General features: G+C 43.9%; 1 protein-coding gene across 1 annotated transcript in view; it reads right to left on the bottom strand.

Annotated features, from left to right (window-relative positions):
• Positions 1-17,649, bottom strand: part of KNL1 (kinetochore scaffold 1) — a 126,249-nt gene that overhangs the window by 66,773 nt on the left and 41,827 nt on the right. The window contains 5 exon segments of the mRNA XM_085895882.1: positions 732-816; positions 6,983-7,026; positions 8,089-8,126; positions 8,250-8,292; positions 8,400-8,443. Coding sequence (XP_085752008.1) covers positions 732-816; positions 6,983-7,026; positions 8,089-8,126; positions 8,250-8,292; positions 8,400-8,443 — 254 coding nt within the window.

Raw genomic sequence — 17,649 nt, 5'->3', positions numbered from 1 at the left:
TAAGGGTGAAGGAGACCAAGCAGTCTCAAGGGTTTAAATATCTTCAAGGGTCCAAGGGGTCATAAAAGGTCTTAAGGGATATGAAGTGTCAACATGGGCCTTGAAGGTGAAGCGGTCCAAGTGGTCTAAAGGGTCAAAAAGGTATAAAATGGGCTAAAGGTGTCAAAAAGGTCTAAGGTGTCTAAAGATCTAAAGGGTATGTTCCAACAGTAGTTGCACGTCTCAAGGGTCAAATAAGTCTAAAGTATCCAAAGAGGGTTCAATGTATCTCAAGGTCAAAGGGTCAAGGAATCTTAGTGGTCTCAAGGGTCTGAAGGATGTAAAAGGTATTCAAGAGTCTAAAATGTATGTTCCAATACTCCGTAATTAATAGACGTAGTCAAGGTTTAATAAGTACTAAATAGGCGTACTCGCAGTCCAACTCACATTCAAACGGTACGTGATTAGTAAACATACTCAAATTAGTCGACCAAGGCTACAAGGTCCACCCATGTTTTTCAGTTTTATACAGCAGATATCAAGTAAATTGCATGAAAAAAAAAAGTCGACGATTTATGTGATTAACCTTTTGATATTTTCCATTGACAAAGACAGACAAACAGACAGACAAATAGACAAACCAACCAATATTCTTGCAAATGTTCGATTTCGCAAGTAACCAACAAACAAACTGACACAAATGCAATCCGATCTCTGGTGAAGGCAACAACAGCGAGAATATTTCATTGTACCTTTAAAATCACACTTCTCAACCACTTGTTGAGGTGTCATCGCAAGATTTGCAGTCGTGTTTCCACTCGCAATGGATTGATCATTCTGGGGAAAATATCCGCACAGACAGCAGAAACTTTAAATAATATAATAAAAAATATAGTCAACAGAAACACAGTGCACCAAAATACTGCAGGAGCTCATCTATTTTTTCAACTTTGCAACCATTTCTTTACTTGTTGACAATACAATGCTAAACAACAATCATGTACGAATAAAATGTGAAGAATCACATAAGTGCTGGCCAAGGCCCACAGGCAGACACAAGGTATGAGCACATTGATCAGCAACACACCTGAACCAGAAATAGCCATATTGAAAGGTGGGTCCATTCAAAATACAATTTAGTTCAGGCCACATCGTTTGGTTATTTGTGAAGGCGTCAAGGCACACCAGGTTTTCAACACAAACAATGATGTAATATGAAGGCATACTACAGAGTCAGCAGTAAGAGCAGTCTCAGTCTGAGTAACAGAGTGCTACATTCGCAGTTAAGAACTTGAGTAGTACTTGTAGTTCTGCAAGGTGCAGCGAGTGGAGTGCAACAGAGATGGTTTGAAAGAGACAGCGAAGTACCTGTTCCTTCCGTCACCATCTGCCAGCACGGGTGTTTTCACACGCATCCAAGCTCGACGGCATCGACATCCGACATCCGACAAGCAAGGCAGATCTCATCACCCCCGACCCATTTCACCCAATCAGTTTATCCATCGCTCACTTCAGTTATATTTTTATTTTCTCCCACACCCCCCCTCCAACTCCCTCTCTTTAAACTGCTCTTTTCTTCCTGTTACATCCCGATGTATTCTGTTTTCGTGTTCCTCCACAACCCTCGACTCTATGTACAACAAAAGTGATACAATCTACCCTCGCTTGTTCTCTGTTCATCGGTATAACAATAAATCAGTTTAAATTGCTTGTGTAGAGATTTTTTTTGTCTTGTTACAGGTCCTAAAGGAGATTGTGCACTTGGGTTGGAGGAAGGGTTAAGAAACTTTTTTTTCTTATTTATTAACTGTTGTATTTATATTATTTTTTATGTATACCTTGTCATGGCTCGTATGAGAGCTAACACACAATGCACAGCAAGGGGGGCATGAGACAAGAGGGGCGGGAGTGGGAAGGACAAAACAGTGGGGAACAGAGACACCAGGAGATCTGTGGAAGGGAGAGGGATGGGGTGGGGAACATAGGGTATACAAGATGGACACCCAGGGACTTTCAGGAAGGAAAGCAGGAAATTTGAAGGAGGTGGGTTTGGGGTGGATTAACGGGGGTAGAAAAGATTGAGGATTTAGATGGTGGATGATAAGAGGTGGTGGTGAACAACTGTTTTGAAGGCCTGGAGGGAAGAATGGGATTGAACAGAGTGAGGGAGTTTATTCCAAAGGCGAGGAAGAATAGGAATGAAAGGGTGAAGGTGAGCAGCGATTCGTGATTTTGGTAGTTTTACCACAAGGAGGTTGCTGGTGGACCTTGAGTACTTTGCAGAAATATGGTGGGGACAAATCGCATACAAAAGTGGGGGGGGGGGGAGGCGAGAACGGAGAGGAGACGGTAGAAGACAGAAAGACCACCGACCTGCCTGCGGTGAGAGTGAGAAGCCCAATGACTTAGCCTCACCACGGGAGATACCAATTATCCGAAATGCCTTGGTTTCCACAACGTGAAGCCGAGAAAGGTGAGAGGCAGGAGCACCAGCCCAGACGGGAGAGCATTACTCCATCAGGCTGCGGACAAAAGCTTTGTATGTGGTCAGGAGCTCAGGTGGGAAGGAAGGACTTTGCACGACGGAGAATTCCCAGTTGGCGACTGGCTTTGAAGGCCAGGTTGGAAATGTGGCTTTCCTAGGAAAGATCATGGCAGATAGCGAGACCCAGAAGCTTAAAAGAAAGGACTTCTTCCAGAGGATTGTTGAGAAAGTAGATGGGGGGGGAGGGGTGGGGTTCCAAACGGTCCTTTCGGAGAGATATAGTGAGTGTGAGATTTGTCCGGATTGAAAGACATGTTCCACGGGCTGGACCAGTTTGTGATTTTACCCAGATCTGCAGAGCGAAGAATAATTCCCAAGATGAGTTGATGTTGGGGAAAGTAGCGATGGGAGACCAGTCTAGAAGTTTGATGGCTGCTTGAAGACCCTGACAGTCGACCTGAGTGAAATGCCAGACTCGACGGTGCTGAGGTGGTTCTCCAATAACAGCCAGAGAGATGTTTACTTTGACAAGGACGTGGTCAGAAGAACCAATTGGGGCGGAGGAAGAGCAGCAGATATTGTCAGGGGAATTTGTCAAAATCAGATCCAGAAGAGATGGAGTACCATTGGTTGAGATCCGGGTCGGGAAGTACAAACTGGCTCCTTTTCGTATCGGGCTGAACATTGAGGTGATAATTGTTGTTGACGTTTTATGAGCGCTTTACATGTTCGCTCGGTAATTCTGGCAAACGGCTGCTTTCTGCCGTTCGTCCAACACCACAAACATGGCATCGTAGGCCGGGAATGATCGCAAGAGGGGCGGTTTGTCACGTGCAATGATGCGCCAATAGGCAAGGTGGATTTGGATGAAGTTTGCTTGAGGCTCCACCCAGACGGGTCGCCTATAAAAAGGATGAGAGGACCGTTTTTGTCGGTCAGTTGGCGATAGCTGGCAGCAGTTCTTACAGCTTGGAGAGTTTTGCGACAGTTTGTGTCAGTTGGTGACAACTGGGCGACGGCTATTTTAAGTTGCAGTCAGATGGTTGCTTCAGTCAGTTGCAGTCAGATGGTTGGTGAGCTGAAGACAGTTGAGTTTGTGACGGTTGGTGTCGGCCTGGCAGCCTTACAGCTTCTTACAGCTCCTGACAGCTGTCCGTTGGTCGTGGCTCCTCACGGTGGGTGACGCTCAGACCGTTAATGCTGGTTCTGCTCGAGACCTGCTCTTGGCAGACATGATGCTTGGCGTCCCTGGTTCCTGGGGATGACGACGTGACGTCAATTGGCGTTCTTGCCTGTTTGCGAGTGGGTGCACGGCAAGGCAGGGTGCTGGCAACGGACAAGGCATGCTCACACATTTCGGGACGTTTTTGACGTACGACGACTTCTACTTGGTGAGAGAGACTCGATTTCTCTTCTGTAATGTCCGAGGTGCAGCGGAACATGGAGAGTGAGAGCGTTAGCAGCAACGCCGCTTTATTGCGCGCCCGGATGTACATCACTACCACCCCTCGCGGGCGAGTCATGCTATACGAAAACCCAACCACGTGATACAGCACATCTTCCCCACTGAATAATCTGCTGGGTACCCTTGTCACGTGTTTCATTGTTAATAAGGCATAGTGATAAGCATCTGCTCTTTGTCTGTTTTTCTGTCAATGCCTGATAAATTATTTATTTGCTTGCGATTATTTTTATTTTCACCACGTGGAAATAAAAAGCTATTTTTATTTAATTTTTTTCCTTATTAATAAATTCCTTGATGACGTTCCAACCTGTCTGTGCTTGTACTTTCCTTCCATTGATCCAGCATTGTCCGAACATTGATAGACTGGGAGGTAATTACCCAACTAATTGACCTGTCAGTCAGCATGCACCAGCGGTTAAACGCTCGGCTGCCCTAACTAAGACCAATCAAAATAAGATTGGTGCTTCGCCGAGGGCACTCTCCCCGTTCAGGAGCCACGTGACCTCTAGTTAAACGGCAGACACTGGAACTCATAGTTAACTGATTGGCGTTCATGGTTCTACAGCAACCCACCATATCACGAAGTTAATTGTGAGCGGTGGCCCAGGTCCGGCTCTTCAGAGGAATAACGTGGATTAACCCCCTCATAATACACTCGGTACCCGTGGCCATAACAATATATACATTGTTGCGGTTATGCAAAACTAGCACTCTCCCAAGACAATGGCACGCAACATATAGTGGTCCCGAGACTTATTCATTAGTATTCGTTTTAGATTATTCCCTTCCCTCAAGTGTCGTGGGTTGATGGGTCATATGCATTGTGTGGGGGTTAAAGCAGGTCTTTATTCCCATTCTTTACATCATTTTGCTTTGCTGTACATGACCCCTCTATCACGCAAGCATGCAGACCATAACGAACAGGTAGTTCATTGACATACACATGCCAAAACCATTCAAATCACGTGCCGTAATTCAACTGACATTTTACTACGATCTTCACCATACACAAACCACCAATGCAACAACACTCAAACCACCTCCAAACACCTTTATGATAAACACCACACCTTCGGACCCCAACTCAAGATTGCTGACACTCAACATTGACACAACAACCTCAACGACCACCTCCATTAAGAATCTCCACACTACAACCGATACGCAACACCATCACTGCTATCGCTTAACCACAGACACCATCGACACTCACCATCACCCTCTGGACCAGCAGGGATGGGGGAATGCAGCACACCATTGTGGATACTCAGATAGGAATGTTCTGGCACATAGCTTGAGACACAAGAGTGCGCGAGACTCCGTTCGACAATATATGGATATCCCTGAAGTCCGCTCAATTGTGGACTTCATTGCATGTTCAGTGCGCATCCACAACCGCAGAGCACGACCAAATACATGCCCACCATGTTAATCTCAGAGATCTGTCACATGGTAAAGTGCAGAGCAAACAGAGCCATACTCCACCACCGGACAACCGGATGGCTGGGGCCAATGTTGTGATAATTGCCTGGGACCAATGAGGATGGTGGAAAATATCAAGAGCTTGTCATGATCTGATTGTAGGCTCCTCCCTCCACCAGGGGATTATAAAAGCACTGTTCTCAGCTAAAATTTTAAAAAGACAGACAGTGGAGTTTCTGGAGTAGTATGTAGATGGTGGAGCAAAGGAGTGTGGAACAGAAGAGCCAGGCACCCTAAAGTAATATCAGACAGAATAGCATGACATTTACAGACTTCTTCACACTTCACCCAGCCTATGTTATCACACATTCTTTTCTACATTTCTGTGGATGGCATGAAAGAGAATCAATGATTACCCGGCTCCATGGACCCACTTCATTTACATTTTCCTCTGCAAATATCATTTGCACATCACTGCACCGTTCACTGCACCTTCCTCCGACCACGCACATTAGACACCTTCAATTTACCTCCTCCTTCCTCCCCTCAGCGAGTTGGCTGTGCGGGTCCCTCGACCTAGCCTGTTAATAGAGAGATCGAAACCACCTCAATCTCTCTCTCTCTACTATCAAAATTCCTTGGGTGCGATTCTGATGGCACCTGTCGTGTTCATGTGAATAAGATTGTAGAAGTTTCAGGATCGGTTTAGCTCTGCACTGTGTATACAATTCCTCTGTATACAATTGCATTTATTCTGCCACACCAAAACAATCCTTGCCATCCCCTGCTGTACTTTAACGACCTCGACAGGATAACAGGCTGAGTCAACCCGACCTGGTGTTAAATCAACAGCCCGAAAGGTGCTTGAACTCAAGACCCCAGGATCTTAAGCCAGGCACCTCAACCGTTAAGCCAACACCAGGCCTCCCTGCTGTACGGCTATTGCTTTTGTATTAAAACCTTTGATTGTTGTACCACATACTTTTCCTTTCCCTTGCTTGTAATAAATTGCTTTTATTACAAATGCACCCAGCTTGTCGTGTCTTTTCGTTCATCAAGCTAGTTCATCAAGTTCATCATAGTCCGCACATTAGTTTTAGCCGGGAAGTGCTACCCCCACCGATTTTCTCTGGTTAGCCAGCGTACACCAACTATCGCTCGGCAGTAATCCGAGTGTGCATTGAGGGCACAAAATCTCGCCAAAAGGTAAGGTACCACACAAAGTAGTGAAACCCTGCAAGGATTGGCAGTACCAATAGGCATTCGTGGTTGCTCAACAACCCACCGGGCCATGGAGTTATCCACAACTGGTGGCCTCAGGACTGGCAGCTCGGTAGGAATGAGTGCTTCCCCTCGTGGTTAGCCTCAAACCCAGTCCGAATAATATACAGCATATATATATAAACAGGAAATTATTTTTTACAAAAAAAAAAATCAAAAAAAAAAAAATCAACCAATGTCCATCCCACCCCATGAGCACCAGCCTGAGCCCTGAAACCCTCTTCCCATTCCTCTTTCTCCATTCACAGTCTCATGTACACACTCCTGACCCATAATCACCTTCAACACGAGTAAACTGCAAATGGATATGAATACAGAGATCCAGTCAAACTTCTGCAGAATTTCCTCACCTGAGATAGGTCTGGGATTGCACCTCTCACAAATGTTTGGAAACCTATGGGTAAAAATCAAGTCAGATGTTGGACAAACACATTCCAGCAGAAGAGCAATAAAGCAAGATCTGCAAATGAGTAGCATTGACCCCCTGATCAAAAAACAGGAAATACTGTTGGGGTTTGGGGGACTGAGAACATAATCAAATTGAAAAAAACAGAAGCAAACAAAAACTGTCGGACAAACACTGTCGGAGAGGAAAAAAAAAAATAAAAAAAATAGAGTTAAAGTATAAACTCGACTAACTCCACATCTCTCATTTTATCAAAGACGCACACTCTAATCATTCCAACTTTGAACGAGAAAGCATCCGAAAATGCAAAGATCATCTATCTGCATCCCCTTTGTATTCAGACTTGTTGTTCTTCTGTTTGCTAAATATAATGAAAACAGATTAAAATGAAATAAAATAAATTGACTTTTAGGTGACCATGGCATTTTGACCTCAAAAGCAATAGACTCAAAATGCAAACCCTGTTCAAATTTCAAGTCAATCGGATGAAAATTGACGATTTCATGGGATCTTGATCTTTGAACTAAAAAAAGAAAACAATCAGCTTCTCGCTTCTTATTGGTGAACCAATTCAGTGGCCCGATTCACAAATTCTTCAAATTTCAGGTCAAGCGGATGAAAATTGCCAATTTTATGTGATGTTGACCTTTTGACCAAATCATCAATTTGTCTTCTCCGTATTCTCAGAGTAAAGCTTTGTTGAAAATTTTCTGAAAAAGATGAAATGGCAAAAAAGTTATGAGACAGTCAGACAGACACAGAAGTGATTGCAAAACCCCGTCTATCGTTACGCTGAGGACGGGCTAACAATCCTTCCAAATTTCTGAATGGAGGTGTCTACATTTCCTCAATGAGAGTTCCTCACAAGAAAGCCTTCAAAATCACAATTACTTGCATAAACTCATGCCAGAACTGAATAAGGCAACTATAGTTCGTAAATCTCTCCCTTGACATTTTGCTCGCAAGAAACCAATGAAAAATATTTTTTTAACAATTCTATTTTATATCTATCCTCCCCTATTGCTTTTGATGAAATAAAATGAAACTTACACTGAACAGCTGGTTTTGTGTGCTTGTTCAACACCATACTGTGAGATAAACACATCCAGAGTGAAACATCATGTTTTGCACAAAATATTAAAACAAAAAAATTAATTAAGAGAAGGGTTGTGGTGGTTGTTCATTTCATTTCAACATGGCCAAGTGTGTACCTTGTGTTCTCAGACTGCACTAGCTCAACCGCTTCCTTCATTTCTGTAAACAGGGACAAACAAAAATCATGAAAAGGAAAAAGGAAAAAGGAAAAAGGGAAAAGGGAAAGTAACGATAAAAATAAACCATTTGGTTACTCCGATACTCACTTGTACAATGATGTACACGCTGCTCATCATCTTGACAAAACTCCCTGAAATACAAATGCGGCATTAAAACTGCACCACAAAAAAGGAACAGCTTGGTGGAGGTATCCAGCCCATCGGCAATGCACAAGGTGCAGTACATTTGGAACAAAACTGCACGACACAGAGATGCTGCATTTGGTGTCTCAAGCCCCACCGGTCATGGGAGTTCACCACAGGTCATGAACGTTTCAAAGGCTCGATTTGATCTGGACATGTTGCCACTGCTGTAGAGTGGTGGGCTTGCATCATGACACACAAACCCATTTCAATAACCTATCCCATCCCTTCAGGAATGGGACACCAACATATGAAAACAAAACATCTCACTTCTTACAGGTTTTACGATGTTCCCAGCAAACTTCGGAAGTTGGAAGTGTGAAATATCGGTAAATAGCAATTCAATTTTTTGTGAAAGTTAATCAGATATCACACGTACCGTCAAGTCTATAAATAAATTATGACATTGAAAAAGCTTTATTTCTGCTCAACATATTATAGTCCTGCAGCATGAGGCAAAAATAAAAATAAAAACAGGCTTTAGTTTTCGACCAACCGAGGCTGCAATAATAATATTTCTTCATATAGCTGGAATGAATCTTTCATTTATTGAGATCAAAAAACAATGTGATGACAAGCTAAAAAGTGAAGGAAATTTGCATGTCACCATTTTCCCTTTTTATCACATTAATTGTTCAATACAACACGGAGATAGATTATTTTGGTGTCGAACCCATGGCTTTCTGGGCCAAGAAAATGCAACAAAAGTATTTACAAAACTTTCCCATAAATACCGTCATGCCAGACAGCTTCGATTAACAAAATATTTTATTCCACCAACAGCCGAAAAGTTCCGAACGAAACTGCGTTCAGCAATCGCAACTTACCGTTCCTCAAGGTCACCCAACCGAAAGCCAAAATTTTGGCAGCAGCACGCACGGGAGGCTGAAAGATGGAAAACCTTTCTTACCTTTATAAAGAGTCTATTCACAAGGAGTACAGGGAGAGATGTGGACAGGATGTGGCACGGACAAACCGTGGTACGTGCGTGTCTGTCAGTCTATGTGTGTCTCCTCTATCGCTCCAAAACCATGAAAGCGAGCAGCCCAAAACATTGCATACCTACCAAGGGAATTCCAAGGGAGTGCATGAATGAAAACTGGGTGTTTGGGTAAATGTAAACACCCATTTTGAAGATAATGTAGGGGGTGCTCATCACACAAAAAAAACAAGCAGTCAGAGACTGGTACATAGAAATCGTCAACTTGACCTCTGACCTTATCTAATAAAAGCTGTCTCTAGAGAAGGTAGCGATGCCAACCAGAAGTTTCTACGATAATTCTGTACCAAACCATGAAAAATCGAATGTTTGACCTCACTGTGATCTTGACCTTTGACCGATTTTGACCAAAATATAATCAGCGCTAGCCATCACCCTCCTGAATCACGTGGTGTAATTTGACATTGGTAGCTTCTTCCGTTCGAGTTATCATGCAAACACACAAACACACACAAACACATGACGGAAGTCATCAATATACTTATGAAATCTTTAGATTTCGTAAAAGTAAAAATTAAGCCTAAAAGAGAAAATGGTGGCATGCCATCTTGGTCAACCCTCCGTCACATTGCTGGGTTCTTAAGCCACCATTTTGCTCGGCCTCAAAAATGCCTTGCCTTGGAACCACGATCACCTCTCACAGACGAATAAAAGTACAGTCAAACCTGTATGAAGACAAATCAAGGGAAATGGAAAAAAGTAGCCTTTTGAGACGAGTTCTTTCAAAACAGGCTTGCAGTCACCATTTTTCTGCCGTACAGTGACGATATTCAAGCATAAGTACCAAAATGTATACAGTAAGCAAACCTGCCTTGTTGACTTTTATTTACCCTTCTATTTATTTTCTAAAGTGATTAATTCATATCTCACTCGGTGACATTTTGGCAGTCAGGAAGCATTATACCTTCTTGAAGAAGTCCAGCAGTGTAATCTGTTCACACGTTTGGCACAGTTTGAAGAATTCAGCCTCAACCTTTTCCTCTATCTCAATGCAACTCTCAAGCAAAGCACCACAACCCTTGCTCACTGCAAAGACCTTCACGACAGGAAGACGTGCAACAAACATGTCGATGCTCTTGATGCTGTTCTCTGCAGGTAAACCGACATCATCCTCCTCCTCCTCCTCCTCCTCTTCTCCTCATCTTCGCTCATCATTTCTTTATCCTCGGCATTCTCAGCCACCCTGTGCTGAAGATCATCGATGGTAGCTGCCCACGGATTGTCAGATGGAGATGCAATTCCAGCATCTACAGCCACAGGTTCGCGTCTTTGCAGACAGAGTCCAGTTCGTCATCCTCATCTTTGTTTGCCTCCATATTATCACCATCTAAAGCTAAAACTCGACACCTCTCGAAACACTTCTGAGTGATCTCTTCATCCACATCCCAACATGACTGATGATCGAGTAGATGCCTTGCAAAACATTCGTTTGATCACTCTGCAGCTCATTTCAAGCTGGTCGCGCACTTTGATCACATACATTTTTATCTCCAACAGCTGATTATGCGATAACTTTCCGGGATTCACGAAAGAAGCCATAGCTCAGTGTTAATCAGAGGACGAATTTCACTTCGTTATCACACTGGAAACAGAGTCGAATGCGAAGACTGAAAACGCAATCCAAATCGGAGCAGACGATAGAAGTGAGTGCACAGAATTGATGAACGATAAAATGCAAATGCACCGAAACATGGAACTCAGAAATCTGTTCACAGAAATGCAATTTTTTAAAATTTTAACATGATCTATGGCTTGTATGGAGCTGCCACTCCCACATCTTACACACATGGACATCGTCGTCTGTCGACTTCCTCAAAGATATGTTTTCCCAGTGGTTTTTTGTCATGTTTTTGGACTTATGTTGTTGTATCTGTGTCTACTGTGTGTTTGAGTATGGTTTTGTTTTAATTTTTTGCCAATTTGAGAGTATTCGTCGGACTTTTTATATCGGGTTCTTTAAGGCCTAATCGTTTTCCTCATTTGTGTGCACGATCTTTCATTGCCCTCAGCCTTTCATTTTCACTAAAATCCCTTTAACACTTTCATTTCCTATCAATTATACCCTCTGTTTAATGTTTCACAAAAATTAAATAAAATAACCTTTCCCCTTTTACTTTACACTTCCCGCAACCACGAGACTTCCTTTTCCTTCTCCTCCCCTTCCTCCTCCTCCTCCATTTTGCCGATTCACATTTCCATTCTCACTTTGATTGTCAAGGTATTCACCATACACCTTCACTATCTTTTCTTCAACCTTTTTCTTCACTCGACACCTTTCTTACACACCAGTAACCTCTAAAAATAAATAAAAAGGCGGTCCTTCCTCCCGTACTAACCAATTGCCCATCTACACATCCATAATCCCACTCGAGCTGTGCTCAACTTGGCCTGTTGATCTGGTTGTATTGGGTTTTTTTTTTTTAATATTTCGTGTTCTTCTTTCTCCCATGTTAAATATTTTATTATATGATAATTCACTCTTCTTTTTCCTCTTCAAAATGCTGCATTCAAACCATCTCTCAAAATTCCAACTCTTACAACTTTTCTTTTCTCCATTCTCTTAACTAACCATTATTCCACCCCTCCCATCACATTTTTAAACATATCTCTGTCTTGAAAATCTCAAGAACCCCAATTTGCAATGGCTGTTCGTTTTCCATCAATCTATTTTTTTGTTCACCTTCAGTATCAAACCATTCACTGTCTGTTCCCTCCTTTACTTCGACTTCCCATATCCGAACTACCCTATCCCTTACCAGCGTCCCACTTCATTTCCCCTCCCTTTACTTCTTCCTACCCCCATTCCTTCACTACCTTCCCCCAACACATCACCTTCAAAACCTCCCTCTACCACCTCCTCCTCCAAGCTTATTCCTTTTCAAACCTCCTTTCTCTTGCCAAAACACCCACCTCCTCAAATCTATCTCCTCCTAACACCTCCTCCCCCAACCCTTCCACCTTAAATCCCCCCCCTCACTCCCCTTTTTCAAAACTGTGCCCCCTCGCATCCACAAAGCTGCCTCCTTCACACACCCTCTCTCAAACTCATTCCTCCACCTCCTCCAATCTTCAACATCCCTCTGTCCCCTCTTATATTACTCCCCACTATGCCTCATCCCACCACCACCTCGACTTTTGTCCTCTTTCCCCTTATCCTGCCCTCTCCCCTCGTAGCTTTTCCAAAATCTCTATCACACTGTCAACAGCTTTCGCTACCTCCACCTCTCGTTCATCGTCTTACCTTCCCATCTCTTATACCCAAAGCCTCCTCCCCTCCCTCTTCCTTAACGGTGTGGACCTCAAACACCTGGGGCCTTTACTCAAAACTGACAGATCTCGACATACAGGTTGCCACTAACAAACCAGACATAATCTGATTAACAGAAACTTGCCTCCTTTAAGACATCTCAGACTCCTTAGTATCTCTCCCTGATTACTCCCTCTTCCGGTATGATAGAGCTGAGCATCATCCTTGTGGCAGAGTTGCTCTCTTTATCATTCCTCACTCTTCATGCACTGTTTCACTCCACCATACCCCCAGGAGAACCTCTGGCTATGACTCCTCCTCCGCTTCCACCTCTTGTTTATATGAGTGATGTACTATCCGTCCACCAAACAGTGATGACCCCATTTCCATCTCGCTCACCAACATAGACTCACCCAACTCTCTTGTCCACATATGTGCCAATTTCAAGTGTCATCATGCCAGTTGGCTGGGTGTGAGTACCTCACACACCTTTCATGGCACTTCAGCAAAGGATTTGTGACTCATTGGGACTGACACAATCTGTCAACTTCCTGACCTGAATCTCAGTCAATCTTCTGGATTTGGTTATGACCAATTTAACTGCAAATGTTTGCTGTTCTACTGCTCCTATCAGTTAATCTGACCATATGCTTGTTAAAGTGGGCATCTCTCTGACCATTCTCAGAGAGCCACCTCAGCATTTCACTCAGGCCGACTGGCAGGGACTTCGAGACTGTTCTCCCATTTTTACTGTATGACATCAACTCATCCTGGGAATTTTTTCAAAGAAATTTGCTCTCATGCACAGACTTATCCCATCTCTTCTTCAGTTGTCATAACCTTCCTCACACACATGGAACACTGAAGCCTGTGGTGAGGCAATTGCCCTGAAACAACTTGCCTTCGCCTCATGGAAGGCAAATCCACCTGAAGGCAATTTCAGTTTCTTCCACAAAGTTCGACACAAGTGTATATCTCCCCTTATGAGAGCGAGGAAAGGACATCTTCCTCATGTCAAGACGGAACTCTCAAACCTGTCTCCCTCCACAAAATCCTGGTGGTATCTGGTTAAGTCTGTTTCTGGTGCATGTTCCCCCTACATCCCCTCCCTTACCTCAAATGGCTGCACAGCTGACACTGCCCACGAAAAGACTGAATAACAACTCTGTTTGCTTCAAAATTGTGTCCCAAACCCATTGCTTTCTGCGATCACCTTGCCCAGTCACACCCAGCTGCTCTTGGACTCTGTCCTTTTCTTCAGACAAAATGGAGAGTATGCTATTAAACTTCAACTCCGATTCTGCAACCGGACCAGACAGCATCAGCCCACATGTACTAAAAACCTGCTCTGCTCCTTTTGCACATCCTCTCTCATTTGCTCAAGGTCATATGCCATCCACTTGGAAATCAGCAAACATTTCCGCTTTCCATTAAAAGATGCAAAAACAGATCCCTGCAACTACAGACCAATCAGCCTGCTCCCAATCATCAGCAAAGTCAAGGAATCCATCCTCATTTCTGTGATGTAACAAAGTTTGAATGAAAAATGTATATTTTGCTCCGCACTATCTCCACTGCAGAGGACAAGCGCACTCTTCCCCGGTCTGGCAGGACGTGTGCATGGTTTTTTTTATACCGATGCATTGGTAGTATTCCATATTAAAGAAAAGGTGATTTTAAACTGCAAGTGTTGGTTAAACTGCCTGGAGCATTCTTATTCAAGAATCGGGACACATAGGCCGTTCCAGGATAGCTGCCACATTAAATCCTTCCTTTTCTCCAATGGCTTGATCTACGATCATCAATTTGGTTTCAGACCAGGTCACTCTACCCTGGACATGCTGCTTTTGCTTTCCTAACAATGGATAGATGTCCTCAATGCCAGTCATGAGATCAGAGCCATATCACGAGCTTTTGATACGGTCAGGCACCCCGCACAGCTCACCAAACTCTTTTCATATGGTATCCAAGACGGTCTCCACTCATGGCTCGTGGACTTCCTCTCCTGTTGTAGTCAACGCATGGCTCTTAATGGAATTCTCTCATCCTGTCCAGGCAAGAGTTCCTCAAAGCAGTGTACTGGGCCCAGTGCTTTTTCTGGTTTTTTATCAATGATCGCTCTGACTCTGGAAAATCCTCATCTCTTTGCAGATGACACCACCCTCTGCCGTACCACGTCACCCCCTCAGATTGGCAGGCAGCAGCCTCTACACTCTCTGCAGACCTGGATAAAATCACAAGCTGGTCAAACACTTGGAACATGGCCTTCAATCCTGACAAATCTCACACTCTCACCACATCTCTCCAAAAGGACCGTCTGGAAAAAAAAAGAACCATCTCCCAGAGCAGTCGGGCTTTACACCAAAGAGATCAACGATTGACCGTTGTCCTTGCTCTTCGGGTCCTCACCGAATGCCGATGAGTTTCGGCAGGGGCTGCTCACAGCGGATATTGATCTTCACAAGGCATTTCATTCAGTGAATAGCGATGCCCTCTGGAGGATTCTCAGCCTTTATGGGGTGCCACCAAAACTGATCAATCTGATTTCTGAGAATGCTGTGAGGTGTCGTGGTTCCATCTCTGACTTATTTCCAGTTGTTACTGGAGTTCTTCAGGGGTGTGTACTGGCCCCCACACTTTTCAGCGCTTATATGGACTGGATTCTGGGGAGGATGACGAAGACATCAAGTTGCAGTGCATCATTTGGGAATGTCAAGATCTCTGATCTCAATTTCGCAGATGATTCAGTCATCTTTGCAGAGACGCTGGATATCCTTATGGGGGCCCACGGAACACTGAATGAGGAATCAGAGCCACCTGGATTACGGATTTCCTGGAAGAAAATTAAGATCCAGGTTTCAATGACATCTTGGATGCTGCTATCTTGTCTGTACCAGTTTGTGGTGAGGATGTTCAGGTCACAGAGATTCACTTTCCATGGCAGTAATATTCATGTTTCCGTATGTTGTGAGCCAGAGGTCAATAGACGTCTGGGTCATGCCTGGGGAGTCATGGATTCAATGGATCACGGGGTGTGGCACTGTCGGTACCTACACAGGAGGACAAAAGTCCAAGTCTTAAAGTCCTTGGTGCTTCCAGTCTTATTCTGCAGATGAGAGATCGACTCTGATCAGGGACTTAACTCCTTTGGTACCAGGTCTCTTTTGGAGAATCTTTGGCTCTCGCTGGTCAGACTTTGTGCCCAACGAGAGGTTGCTGAGAGAGACTCAGATGAGATTTGTTTCCTGTATAATCCGTGAGCATCAGCTGTGGCTGTATGGACATATGGCTCGTTTTCCTGAAGCTGATCCTGTTTACCAGATTTTCTAGACGAGGGAGCTTCGTGAGTGGAGGAGGCCAACGGGCCGACCACGTGCCTCGTGGTTGCAGCAGGTTGTTCAGAATCTCAAGGAGATGTGGATGGGCCAGGCATCTGCCTGGGAGTTGGCTGGAAGTAGGCCCCTGGAGTAACGGTGGAAAATGGACGCAGCGACGCACTGGTACAGCGCATGCTCCCATAACTGACCTCCACAGCTGTAAAGACATTCACAAATAGTACACACATGAGAATCACAATGCTCCACACACCCTCAGCTGCCAGACCGGTTTCATCGCTTGTTGGCGAATCAGCATAGAGCACAAAAATGCATACCAACAAGGCTCAGAAGCATGTACCATGTGTAAACATCAAAAATTTCTCCAAACATGGTTTCACTTTGTCATTATGGGGTATTTTGTGTGGATTGGTAACAGATGAAAAGCGTCCCCATAGCATGATGCTGCCACCACCATGCTTCACAGGAGAGATGGTGTGAGATGGGTGATTATCTGTGCTCGGTTTGCAACAGATGTAGCGCTTTGCATTCAGGCCAATGAGTTAAATTTTCATCTCATCAGACCACAGAATATTTTGCCTCATGCTCTCAAAGTATTTCAGGTGTCTTTTTGCAAATTCCAGGTGTACAGTCATGTGCCTTTTTCTCAGGAGTGGTTTCCCTCCAGACACTTTCCCATAAAGCTAAGAGTTGTAAAGTGCTGCAGTGACTGTTGGCCTCCCAGTAGGTTCTCCCATCTCAGCCAAGAAACTCTGTAGTTCTGTTAGTGGTCATTGGGTTCATGGTCACCTCCGTGACCAAGGTCCTTCTTGCCTAGTTGGACGGCAAGCTCGAGGAAGAGTCTGGGTAGTTCCATATTCTTTCCATTTCCTAATTATGGAACTCACTGCACTTTTGGAGAACTTTCAACACTCTAGAAATTTTCATAGCCTTCCAGAGATCTATTTCTCCTCACATTTCTATCTCGGAGTTCTACAGACAGTTCCTTGGACTTCATGGTGGAGTTTCTGCTCTGACATCCACCGTCCACTGTGGGACCTTGTATAGAAAGATTCGTTTCTTTCTAAATCATGTCCAATCAATCGAATTGGCCACATGTGGACTTCAACCAAGTTGTAAAGACATCTCAAGGATGATCAAAGGACATTGTGAATGCATCTGAGCTCAATTTGGAGTGTCATAGCAAAGGGGTTGAATACTTATTGATGCAAGACATTTCAGCTTTTCATTTTTAATGTTTTTTTTAAATTCTAGAAACAGGTTTTAACTTTGTCATTATGTGGGGTCTTTTGTGGAGATTGGTGACAAATTTTTTTTTTTTAATTTAATCCATTTTAAATTCAGGCTGTAACAAAACAAAATGTGAAAAAAATATCAAGGTGTGTGAATACTTTCTGAAGACACTATGTGTCCAGGATAAGGATTGCTATTTGGAATGGCTCACCAAGCCTGATACTTGGAAAAGTGCTGTGCCTCTACGAGTGAGGTGTGTGTATGTGTGTTATATCCAGGGTGGACGCTATAATTTAATTACAGTAAATGGTATGAACGCTGACACCTCTCACCCACAGA

This window comes from Eptatretus burgeri, chromosome 9 (genome assembly GCF_056783735.1).
Source record: "Eptatretus burgeri isolate ZD-2024b chromosome 9, Ebu_testis_v1, whole genome shotgun sequence".
Lineage (NCBI taxonomy): Eukaryota > Metazoa > Chordata > Myxini > Myxiniformes > Myxinidae > Eptatretus > Eptatretus burgeri.
This window is presented reverse-complemented; position numbering and strand designations above follow the sequence as displayed.